At 42.5% G+C, this 12662-nt stretch overlaps 2 protein-coding genes across 2 annotated transcripts; both read right to left on the reverse strand.

Annotated features, from left to right (window-relative positions):
• Positions 1-1299: 1299 nt before the first annotated feature.
• LOC127311548 (probable low-specificity L-threonine aldolase 2) lies at positions 1300-4025 on the reverse strand. Its single transcript, XM_051341982.2, has 10 exons — positions 3832-4025; positions 3199-3663; positions 2997-3108; positions 2847-2897; positions 2688-2759; positions 2477-2609; positions 2020-2078; positions 1829-1926; positions 1583-1649; positions 1300-1502 (listed from the first exon to the last, which is right to left on the reverse strand). Exons 2-10 carry the CDS (start codon positions 3636-3638, stop codon positions 1419-1421), a joined length of 1116 nt encoding a protein of 371 aa, XP_051197942.1. The 5' UTR covers positions 3639-3663; positions 3832-4025; the 3' UTR covers positions 1300-1418.
• Positions 4026-10109: 6084 nt separating this feature from the next.
• On the reverse strand, positions 10110-12168 carry LOC127311547 (jasmonate-induced oxygenase 4). The gene is made up of 5 exons (XM_051341980.2): positions 12098-12168; positions 11588-11828; positions 11238-11497; positions 10805-11135; positions 10110-10685 (listed from the first exon to the last, which is right to left on the reverse strand). The coding sequence occupies exons 2-5, from the start codon at positions 11813-11815 to the stop codon at positions 10443-10445; spliced, it is 1062 nt and encodes a 353-aa protein (XP_051197940.1). The 5' UTR covers positions 11816-11828; positions 12098-12168; the 3' UTR covers positions 10110-10442.
• Between the last annotated feature and the right edge of the window lie 494 nt (positions 12169-12662).

The following is a 12662-nucleotide window of genomic DNA, read 5'->3' on the forward strand; positions in this document are numbered from 1 at the left end:
TTCCTGCTCAGGGGCGGATTGGGTGGGTTTTGATTTTTCCAGATCTAAGGCGGAATCTTCCTTAGGAAGCTCCAGCATCTCAGATCGGATCTTTGCGACTGCGTCCTGCTCAGCTGCGTTCGCGTCAGCGTTACTTACCAGGGCGTTTCCGTCGAGATCGACGGTTTCGCCGATGAAGATGTGAATGCCGCCAATTGGGACGATGGAGAGTTTAACAGGGTCGGTCCTAGCCGGAATCCAGCACTCGTCCTGAGGGACGATCGGAAAGTTCCCGACGTAAAGGACACGCCCCACAGCGATGGATTCGTCGTAGCTTCCCATGGCGGAACCATCCCGGTTCCGGCCTCCAGACGCCGCTGGCCCCACGGTGGGCGCCAACTGTCGTTGCCTATTCGACGGTACTCCAGAGGAGGGATCCTCATGGAGGGGAGAAGAAGTAGGGGCCATAGGGCGGAGAGTCCTCGGGACGGTGATACGCGATTTACCCAGCTTCGGAACACCTGCTCGAAGAGAGGGCCTACTGCTGCTTGTCTGGAATTATCTGGGCGCTTTCACGTTATTACAATGAGTTGTGATTGTGCCTCTAGGGCTCCCGGGATCCGGCTTATAAAGGCGCACGGATCTAGGGTTTACATGGAGAGTCCTAGCCGGATTACAGGTTGCCTAACTACGGTACAATATCTTGCCGTGCACGTCAAGGATCCGCCTTCCATCTACGTCGTACTGGATCCGGGTTCCTCATGGGCCTCCACGGATCCGGCCTCCTCCGAAGGTCGGTTAGGATCCGGCTTCCCGATCCTGGGCTGGACTTCATCCTCCATGATCAACAGCAACTGGGCCGCCCGATGGGCCACATGCCACATCACCGTTTGTGGGCCACCCGGACTTGCCGGATCTAGGTACTGTCGATGGTACACCCATGAAGTATACCCACAACAACAACAAACTTTTATCTTTTGGTTATTTGAAGTGAATTTGTGCGGGTGTGTGCATCCTTTTTTTTGATAGCCAGCTATGTGCATCCTAGTTATGCAGATGTCAAGTGTATTACTTATTTAAGTAATAGAGCGTCCGTTATAAAAAAGGTAACTGATGAGCCATGGTGCTGACTCAACGAGGACTAACGACAAACCATGTCTGGATTCACAATGGTGTGGTTTTCCATTCTTTGTCCTTTTTGTTGTTCTTGTTTGCATATAGGATTTTCTTTCAATTTCAATTTTCTTCCTTTCTTGGTTGCGCGGTTTCAGTGGAAGGACAGCCAATAATTAAAAATTAGAAGGTGCACCATATGACATCTGAAAAAAGAGACGGCAAAAGATTATTCTGCAGAGTTGTTATTAAAACATCCACAACAGCAAACAAGCCGAACATTGCATCCGTTTGATTGCATAGTTGGGGCGAATGGAAGTGACCACCTAGTTCCCATATGAATTTGCCGTTACACCATTTGTCAAATGCCCGAATTTAGCATTGCCTAACAGTATTTCCTCAACTGCTTCCTGAAGCACAGAGCAACATGTCAGTGGTACCTACTGAAGAATGGGTAGTGGAGGGGCAAAGGAATGTAAGATTTCTGTACCTCGATGCATGTCAACGCGTACTGGACATCGCTGTCCGAAATTTGGTAATGGGTCACAAGTCTGACACTGCAAAATACGGGTGTTCAAAATGGAAGGTTAAGATTTATTCCAGACAGACATGATATGGAATAAGTAGCGCGAGTTTTTCTCACAAAAAGAAAGCTCAGCATAAGCAGTTCAGCATAACAAAAATAATTAGGCTTCTACTTAGAAGGGGTGGGCTGGGATAGAGAACAGAATTTAACCTCTTTGAGGTTACTGCCATTGCCAGCACGTTGCGCTGTTCCAGAACTTGACAGAGCTTGCCAGGTGATATCAGTGGATCCGTAATGTCGAAGTATACCTTGGGAAATCACCATGGTGGGTTACAATATGACATTAAAAGGAAAACATATCAGACGACAAGCAAACTCTGTACATGGTTTGTCAGACTAACCATATTGGTCTCGACTGAAGTTAAATCAACTGTAAGCTGTTTAATTTTCTTCAGTCCATCTAAAAGATGAACATGAAAAACAAGGATTATAAGCTGATAAAAAAGCTTGTAACTCACTTGAGTACATATTAATTGAATTCATGGGCGGGCACAGGGTATCAATAATGGGTATTCAAGAGAAAAAATACACAGAATCCATCGCTACCTCTTGCTAGCTCCGTTGCTCTCACCTAGCTCGGACTGCTTATGGCGTTGCTGTGTTACCACTGGACATTACGGGAGCAAATCTACCGCTTGTATTGCTGCTATTTGGCCAAAAAGATAGCTAGACTCATTGAGCTATGTGGGCTAAATACTAAGCGATTATTTGTTGGTGTAAAAATGGGTATTCATCTGAATACCCATGAATACACTTGTGCCCGCCTATGATTGAATTGAGAATCGCAGCTTATGAAACCTGCTAAGACTTTAGCCCTCCTATGGTCATCGGCAAGCTTGCCTACAGTGTCGCGGACTCCAACATGAGCAGCAGCACATAGAACTCCCACCTGCCTCATTCCACCACCTAAGGTCTTTCTAAGGATTTTAGCCTGAAAGTGTTGTTCAGATCCATCGTCACATATTCCATTAATCAATAATTCAGTATAAACAAGTAAGCAGAATATTACCTTCTCTATGAAGGCCTTGGAACCAACAATAACTGATCCAACAGGGGCACCTAACCCTTTCGATAGGCATACCTGTAGTTTTGTGTTAAACAGAGAAAATGATTCAGGAATATATGTAGCCCCATTTGTATGTACAGGAGCAAACAAACGAAAACTTACCGACACTGAATCCGCAGCCCTCACAAGTCTATCAACAGGAACTCCAAGTGCCTAGTTAACACAGTAAGAAAAGTGGTTTGAGATTCTGGTTACTCAAATTTCATACTTAGATATCTCGGCTGACTGATCCCATAGACCCATACTACTTACCACTGAAGCATTGAAAATTCGAGCTCCGTCAATGTGAAGCTTCAAGCCATGAGTTTTAGCAACTTCCCCAACCTTGTCCGTGTATTCTACAGACAGACACTTTCCACCACAACTGCAGCAAGAAAGTTTATCAAGTAAAGTTAGAAAATCCTAGTATGGCTGTCGATGAGGAACATCAGCAACAGATATCAAAGCAACTCACTTTCCCTGTGTGTTCTCCAAGCATATCAGCCTGGTGGTAGGATAACACAGCCCGTTCGGATGCCTAATGGCGGCGACGATCCTGTCGATGTCCATGGTGCCGTCGGGATTGTTGCGGACGGTCCTAGGGTGGACGCCGCCGATGGTGGACATGCCGCCGTTCTCGTAGATGTGCATGTGGGAGTTGTCGCCGAGGATGACCTCGCTGCCCCTGGTGTCGCAGTGCACGAGGGCGGAGACGAGGTTGGCCATGGTGCCCGACGGCACGAACAGGGCCGCCTCCTTGCCCATCATCCTGGCCATCTCCGTCTCGAAGCGGTGGGCGGTCGGGTCCGAGCCCAGAACGTCGTCGTCCACGTCCGCTGCAGCCATGGCAGCGCGCATAGCCTCCGAGGGCTTCGTCACAGTGTCCGACCGGAGGTCCACCGCCTTGGTCAACATTCTGCGTTGCTTGATCCAAGTCACGCTGTTACAGCAACACTAGTCGATAAATAACTCCGAGAAAGTAAGGTATTTTAAAAGAACATCATTTGCTCTTTTTTAGTAAGAGCAACAATCACGGCAGCAGGTTAGAAATTCGGCTGCTTAGTTAGCTAGGGCCTTCAAAGTTAGAGATCATTCAGCTGATGATTACCTTCAATCCGTTGGAGATGGATCTTCAATCAAGTGGATATGGCAGCTCTATAGCAACTTAATTGTGGAAGATCCAGAAGAGGGAGCTTCGTTTATATAGACTGTGGTGTAATAGCTTACAAAATGTTTGCTAGAGGAAGCTCTTGAGGAAAATGCATAGTCGGTCCGGGCGGCATATGCTCCCCTGCTAACTTCGCGATTTGGGACACCGTGTCAGGCCAAAATGGTATCACCCAATAGTATTCAAATACAGGGGCAGAGCTAGCAAACAACCATTGGTGTCAAGTGACTATCCTTTGCACTAATCCTTCTTTAAAAATAGAGAATAGCTCTTACCAATCACTTCTGCTCCGGTGCTCCTCCCCTGTAAAAAATCTAGGAGCGTCAGACACAACAACGGTGGAGATCTTTTCATACATGTTTGTAAACGGGGGTAAGATCATAATTTTAGTGTAGGTCCACCGTCCGTATAGTTCTGTACAGGCATGTATGGCCTGCGTCGTGTCGTACCTCCTTTTTGTACGTATCTACGATTTCAAAACAAAGCATGCACGATGTGGAGCGGTACTTAGGCAGATGAGACCGTTAACTGGTCATGTGGCCTCTTTTTCCTTCTTACGCGACGTCTGTATCAATATACATAGGGTTGGATATGGGTTTCGGCGGACCTAACACACGAAAAAAAACTAACTATGACTCTTCAACTTACATTTCGGGGGGAGCACCGGAGCAACCCTCCTTACCAATAAACAATGACACCACTCCCTCAAGCGGCATTAGTAAGAAGGAGACAAGTTAGGACTTACGACACCGACTAGCCCAGATTCTCTGAAAGAAAAGTGGGTACGCCCCACGAGTACTCAAGAGGCAATTGGACGACAAGTGTGGACATCAAATGAATATGTAAATTTGTACAACCACACCATGTTTATTCAAAGACAACCTGCACTGATAAACAACACAATTCTTTCTACATTGTCTATCGTTCTCTTATAGTTCTTTCTTGCTTTTTACACGGACACGAGGTTAGAGTTGTCTCAGAGTTCTTCTAGCTACCACCATCCTTGCGCATCGCCATCGCTAATCATTGGTAATACTGAACTCCACTGTTAGTTTAGCCCTCGAGAACTAAGGAACACGGAGATTGTTCATCAGACAGTAAGGCACCTAAATAATTGCTGGACATGGGTAACATACTTAGTTACCTGTGTTTTTAGCCACCTTCCATCGGCCCTGTTGCATGTCAATTTGACAATTGCTACGTCGGCTCCAAAGCGTTCTAGCTGGCAACAAGTTGTCGTCGGTACATCTAGATCTAGAGCCCCCAGTGACATTCTGACCTGCACATGGTGCTAGAACAGGAGGATCATTTGGCAGTGAATTAAATAAAAAAAACTTGCTGCTAATCTTCATCAGCACAGTTGCCTGTAGCCACTACGATGTTTTCAAACAGGCTACCATTGTCTTCCCTGGTCAAGCTTTGATAGGCTGCCACTGTCTTCAGACCGATAGACCTTCAGATGCTAAGTCAACACGTGTAAACTCAGATGTATGGCCCAAAAGAGGCCAATACATCATACATGGATGGAAGTGGCATGTAAATAGATGGAGGGGCACCAATAATTTTTAGAATTTAGAAAAAAATCTTAGGCTCTGATGTCATGGCAAATTTCATGCACTAGCCAAGGGAAAAGTGTGAGAGAGCAGGTGCGCAGAGCGCACCCTCACACTTTTTCATTTTCTCTTTTTTATATCTCTCAAATTATGTAATATTTTGATTTGATTTTTTGCAATTCATTAAAAAATAACAAATGGAATAAGACAAAAATAGCTCAGAATTTTTTTTTGCAATTTCAAATTTCAAATTATTTAAAATTCAAAATAAATTCTTGAAATATATATTTACACAATGAAATAAAAAATCCAAAATATTTTTCCCATGTTCTAATTGTTATGTTTAAGTGATCTGCAAAATTTTTTGTTCAAACAATGTGTGGTGCGAGAGATACAAAAATGAGAAATTGTTTGAGAGGGAAACAAAAAGAATTTGCACGAATCTTGATGCAGTATACACGGTATGGATATGGGTGCTCACCAAGCACCTGCTCCAAAAGTCCACTCTCGCTAGCCAATGCAACAAAAAGTCTAAACTGATAAAAGGGCTAGTGTAATCCACTTGTACACTTCAACAGCTGTGAAGTTGCCGAGAAAATCATGTTTCACGAGCCAGAATGATCATGCAATGTGTACATGACATGGCTAGAAAATTATAAATGAAGACTAAATGACCGTCTCTGCAAGACTTGGTATACATACTAATTATAAAGACTACATGAGAGTCTATGCAAGACTTGGTATATCCCACGTGCAGTCTTCGCGCATTACATAACTAAATCTAAAAACTGATCTATATATGATGCAAAAAAAAAAAAACCGTGACAACCAGTGCATACAAATAAAATCAACTTGCTCTGTCTACATGCATGCATCATCTGTTGTCTAAAATTATATACTATTAGAGGGACTTGACACTTGCTACAGACATATTCTTTTCGGCTAGCTAAGCAAGCTGTTGGCATATCATCCTTATATTAGGAACCATATTGCATGTCCCTGACCAACAACACACTTGGCGCGGCCCCGACTGATCCCTAAGTCAGGAGCCACTCTTGAACTGGTACTCGGAGGTGTGCTCACAACGGGAGCAGGGCAGAACACACCTCTGGTCCATGAAGGGCATCGCATTTTAGCTATAGCAACTGATGAATGAATCTTTATCTTCTAGTGAACGCATATGATGATGGCTTGATTTGACAAGAAATCGCGAGTTAAAAGGTTGGAAATATTTTTGTACTTACACGCATGGGTGTGGGTGCTCTCATCACCACCGTTTTTTCTTTGAGATTCGGATAAAAAAGGCAAAGAGAAAGGAATCTTTCCATCTACCAAGGCGAGCGGGAATCTCGAGAAATAAATCGACGGTCCAGAACACACCTACACTCATGCGTGTAAGGTACAAAATCCACTCTCTTAAAAAGTTCATTTGTGTGCTTGTCATCTTTTATTCATTCCTCTGTATGGAATATACAATTTCTTGAACAACACAACACTCTTGAGCTAGTTGTGATTTATGAAGTTTAACAAGATCTTTTAGTTACTTGTATTAGGAAATTGCTATGTATCGATGATCATAATAAAAAAAGTCAGCAAGATAATATTACTAGCGGCTGCGGTGCCCATTTTAGGCCAATGGAAAAGCATGGGGGACCCCTCCGTCGCACTCGAACGGGCATGAAGGACAATTATTTTCATATTTAAAATACTTGATGTCCAACATTGTTAAATATAAATATGAAATTAAATTTGTGCCCATAATGTACAATTCGATACCGGATGGTTGTGTTGTACATGTGAGCTTGTTTATTCTCTCCTAGAGTCCTAGTCATCATGAAAACTCTTGATTTTTGTCCAATTATCATTTAATAAAGAAACATTTAAGAGGTTTACCAATATTAACCCATTGAGCAAGCCTTCTTGGATTTTTGGTAGAAATCTTTCCTGAAGTCCAAGTTGTTGGAGAGGGTCATGTGTATGTCTTGAGATGTTTCTACACATGGTCGTCATTCTCTAGATGTTACAGTCTTATTTCTTCAAAACCTTACTCAATTGTGCAGCCACAACATTACTTCCTTTTTTCACCCAGATAGCATGTTAACATATGTCCAACATTTTTTTCTTGCTCATGTCTAACTAGCTACCCATATACATAGTTCTTATAAGATTTGACTCTTTCCAAATCAACCACTTCTTGGTTGCTTTCAGAAATCATGAACTCCGCAAGTGAACATGATTCATTCATGCATCTTCTTTTCTTTATTCTACTCTCTTCTACATTTTTTCCTCGAAGTTTTGATTCATCCATTTTTTTACACCCAAGATACCATAAATGTTGACATGTAAACCGTATTCATACACATCCATTCAAATATTGGATATTATGTGGCATCCTCTCGCGGGGTTAACATTGTTTTTGTTCGGCTATATTTTTAAAATATTGTTAATTTATGCATTTTACATCTCTAATATAATGGCTCTCGGATGTTAATTAGTGTGTCATCATCTTGACAAATTATAAGAAAATTGTGACAACATAAACTATGCAAAACATTGCAGTAAGCACTTGTTCCGATGAGGGTGCTAAGTTATAGTGATCAGGGTCACTAGACCACTTGGCCGATCGGCTAGCTTGCTCATGCATGAAACCCTAACTACCCCTCTACCCTTATGACAACATAAAATATGCCAAACTTTATATGAGATTATTTGGTAAACATTTTATTTCCTCTATAAAAATATTAGTTGAATTAATTCAATGATATACGAGGATTGATATAACGTTGATATGTAGTTGTACATCTAGATTTTTCATCTAGAGATGAATATGGTTGGACGATTGGAGAAATCTTTTCGTGAATTGTCAGTATGGTTCTTCTGTGAGCACCAAAAAACCAATGGTATTGATGCTAATGGCCCGTCGTGCAAAATAATAGACTTCCAATTTACATATTAATAATCTCTGTTTTCTTATTTTTACTACCCCACATATCATAATGTGTATCTTTCCATCAATAATAGTGTAAGATTTTTATTAAATAAGAAAATCTGAACACACTGCACTTGTAGCAACTTTTATGGGTCCGACCCATATAAGTTTGACAAAAAAAATTGAAAGGGGAGGGGGGAATCTTTGCCCCAATCTATTAATTAAGTAGAGAAATGCACAGTTAATTAACGGAAAACCGGGCAAAAAAACCATTATAGCGACACCAACAACCACAAACGCTAGCAACACCTACAGCACAAGCGAACTACTACCCAAGAAAACAACTCCTACAACCATACAAGTTTTACTATTACAAACTTGCAAAGTTGTTATACTATGAAACTGATTTTCATGGGCAACACAATGATAATGTGTTTGCATAACCAGACTAAACAATACTTTTTTCCATTTCGAAAAAATAGAATAAATAATACTTTTTACGTGCTACCTTCAGTCCTTGAGTTATTCAAGTACAATTATTTGTAATTTTTGTGCTATTCTATGATATGAAGTTTCATTAATAAATATAGAAAATAACAAGTGAGAAAAACAGTTTTTAGCTAGGCAAGATAATGTACTGTATAATTTATTTGTCTGAGATGTAATTTACAATTGCTTACTCTCAGAGGATACAGGGGTATTTCGCGTTAGGCTTAGTTTGGGGCACTTTCCAGATGGATCTGTCATAATTGCATTCTCTCCACTATAAATATAAAATTAATTACTATTGCACATGAAGAACTCCACAATTTGGAACAGGAACTCTTGAACTTGGAAATCACAGGGGATCATGATATTTGGTCTTTCAATTGGGGAAGTTCATATTCCACAAAGAAAGTGTACAGAGAGATAATTGGTAATCATGAAGTACCAAGTAGTATTGCAGCAATTTGGAAATCTTGCAGTATTCCTAGACATAAATTTTTCTTCTGGCTCCTATTAAATGGCAGACTAAATACTAAGGATATGATGAAAAACAAGAATTTCCATGTGGAATTTCTGAATGTATACTCTGTGAAGTTTGTCCAGAAGAAACAATTATGCATCTATTCTTTGAATGCACATTCAGTCAGAGCTTTTGGTGGGCACTTGGATTGGAGTGGAATGTAGATATATATGACTCTGTATCAGATGATTGATGAAGCGCAACAAAGATTGTCCCTGGATTTTTTTCATGGAAATTATCATTGTAGGCTGTTGGAGCATTTGGGATCAAAGGAATGATGCTATCTTTAATGCAAACTATCCAAATATCCAACATGTGTGGCTAGATTTAAAGCCAGTTTCACCCTTACAATGCATAGAGCTAAACCTAGTCTTAGAGAAGGGATGCAATCATGGCTAGATACTTTATGAGTATGTAATAATGTTATCTTCATGATAAACCCATTGTAAATATTCCATTTATATTAATAGAAAATGACACCATAGGGAGCCTTTCCCTACTATATTTGTGTCAAAAAAATAAATAAATATAAAATTAAGCTAGGTAGTGACTAGATCTCTAGATTTCATGACATGTTGAATTCTACAAAAAAAATTGGATAAGTAGTTCTTGGTCTTATGTCTTTCATTTTTTTAATTGGGTCAAAAGCTTTGTCTCAATCTGTTAATTAAGGAGAAATTTACAAGACAGTAAAATGACTTAGCTCTCCTAGCATCGTTGCACCCATACACTTAGCACCCGCTGAAACCCACAAACGGGCCTCTCTCGAACTTATACTCTACTATACAAAGAACATTTGGATTTCTCAAGTGAAAATATAGTCATCACATACTTTCATAAATAAATACATTCACCATGTTTGTAACTGTTTTTTATAATTATTATGCAGACCATGGCAGAACCTGAAATTACATGTGCCCCTGAACAAACATAGTAAATACAGTTTTTTTTTTGTGAAAACATAGTAAATACACTTGGAATGTAAGGATACATTGTTGCAGTCATTTATTGCAAAATGCCCACATTTGCTGTATGAAATCAATGCATATGATACAATACTTGGTTATGTGTGTATTTTATTGATAACCATTTCCCCTTTAGAAAAATGATCGTAAAGAGAGGCAGTGTAGTCCTTGACCTTCACTTTTCTGTACAACGCCGGTCTCTCCTCATTGACCAGCTGAGCCGATGGCTCGATTTCCCTCTCGGGGTCAACTGAGTAGTCCAGAGCCACCGAAATCCTCTCTTTCTTTGCATTTGTCAGAACCCTATGCACGGGGCTCTTAAAGATTCCATTGCTCATTATCTGTCACCCAAGTTTTAACATGATCAGGCCAAGAGCTTAGAAATTGCTGGCAATAACTCATTTGCCAAATTTTTTTTGAAAAGGAGACTATTACCACTTGACAATATATTTAAACGTACCTGAGTTTGATCTCCTATAATGACCAGGAGTGTGTGAGGCACCACGGGTACATCCCACCAGACCCCATCTCTGAGAACTTGCAGGCCTCCGACGGTGTCATCGACCATGAGGACGGTAACAACAGTTCCATCGCAGTGGGGCTTGAGGCCGAACACGAGCTCTGGCCTCGGACATTCCGGGTAGTAGCTGCATCTAGCGTGAGTTGACGCCCTGTCCCCAAGCTGGTCTACGAAGTAGTCATCGTCATCAAGCTCCAGCAGCTTCGCCATGGCGCGGAGAAGGCCGTCCTTCACTCCCCCGCATTTCGTCGTGAATTCGTGCAGAGCGTCCCTGCAATCCAACAATATAGTTTGACCTAGCTGATGATGATTCTAGTAGCTTCATAAAAGAAACAAAGCATCGCTCTGTGAGATCGATCGGCCGGCCGGTCACCTGAATGTTTCGGGATGCGCTGGCCAGAGGGCAATGCTCCGCTCGTCCTCGGGCTCCACCTTGAGGTATATGCGGTCGGTCCAGTCAAGGATCTGGTCCGGCGACCTCACGTGGTCGTTCCCGTACCCCTCGAACTGGAACTGCTCGCCGTCGATCAGGTTGGTATACCGCTGCTTCTCTTCGAGCGGCTGCCGGAAAAACTCTCTGGACACGGCTCTCATGCCGTGCATCACGGCAGCGTCTACACCATGGTTACTGACCTGCAGGAACATGCATGCTAAGCGGTCGACATAATGCATGCATGCTTGATCTCTCTTCAACATCAGCCACCTGACAGGATTGTTACTTACCAAGATGAGGCCCCAGGAGTCGAGCCCTGACCGGAGCTTCACTGCCTCGCCGCCGTCCTGTTCGAAAAGGCGGCTGAAGTCGATGACCGGGACCGGTGCTGTGACGGCCGCCTCTAGCTGCTGGTCATTGTGCTCGCGCACGACGTACTGGACTGGCACGTCGGGCTTGCCGATGGCACCAGCGAGCTCCTGCACCGTCATCGCTCTCGCTCCTCCTATGCTTCCCATATTCCTACTTGCACTGCAAACACAAAAATCTGAGATGCAGTCTATTCTAATTCCATTTTTAGTAGTGCATCGTTGGACATGTACGGACCTCATACCCTAAATGGTGAAACAATGGGGACCCCGGACGAAGACAGTTTTTGTTTAACAAAAGAGAACTGCCCTTTTTTAGAGAAAAGCTATTCGATCCGCAACCGTTCCTTAATTGGCTCATTCATGATGCATGCCATAACAAGGATAATCCTAGCTACAGATGGTGGAAAATGAACTGTGAAATGAAATTACCTTCAAACAGTTCGAGATTGATCTTCAATCAATTTCGCTGGCTGATACTAGCTTTGTGGCTCTACAACCAGTAATAACTGTGGAAGAGCCAGAAGACGGAGCTTCGTTTATATAGACTGTTGGAGTAGCCAATACATGTTGCTGTACATGAACCTTCATTAATTTGCTAAAAGAAAACTAGGAACCTTCATTCTTCCTCGTGGAAAATGCCTAGTTGGTCAGGAGGCATCGGTGACACAGCTAGCACAGCACCGTTCGGGTCACCATATCAGGCCAAAATGGTATCGCCGGCCGGGAGTATTCAAATAGCAGCAGCGGATCTGGGTTAATTAGCAATTCTGCTGCCCATAGTCTAGCAATTAGGTAAATCGGGTGAAGCTGGCATTTTATGTGGTGCAACTTCGATCTACGCATCGGCTGCTCACTAGTAGAAACCAGGCCTTTCTGCAGGCCTCTTTTGTGCCAGCCACGTCACGGGCCAGAACTAAAGGTCTGAACACGTCACCCGTAAAACGCCCAAGCATACGGCACCTTTTAGTCCGGTTCATTAGGACTCATTTGTCCC

The sequence above is a fragment of the Lolium perenne genome, chromosome 7, assembly GCF_019359855.2.
Source record: "Lolium perenne isolate Kyuss_39 chromosome 7, Kyuss_2.0, whole genome shotgun sequence".
Classification (NCBI taxonomy): Eukaryota; Viridiplantae; Streptophyta; class Magnoliopsida; order Poales; family Poaceae; genus Lolium; species Lolium perenne.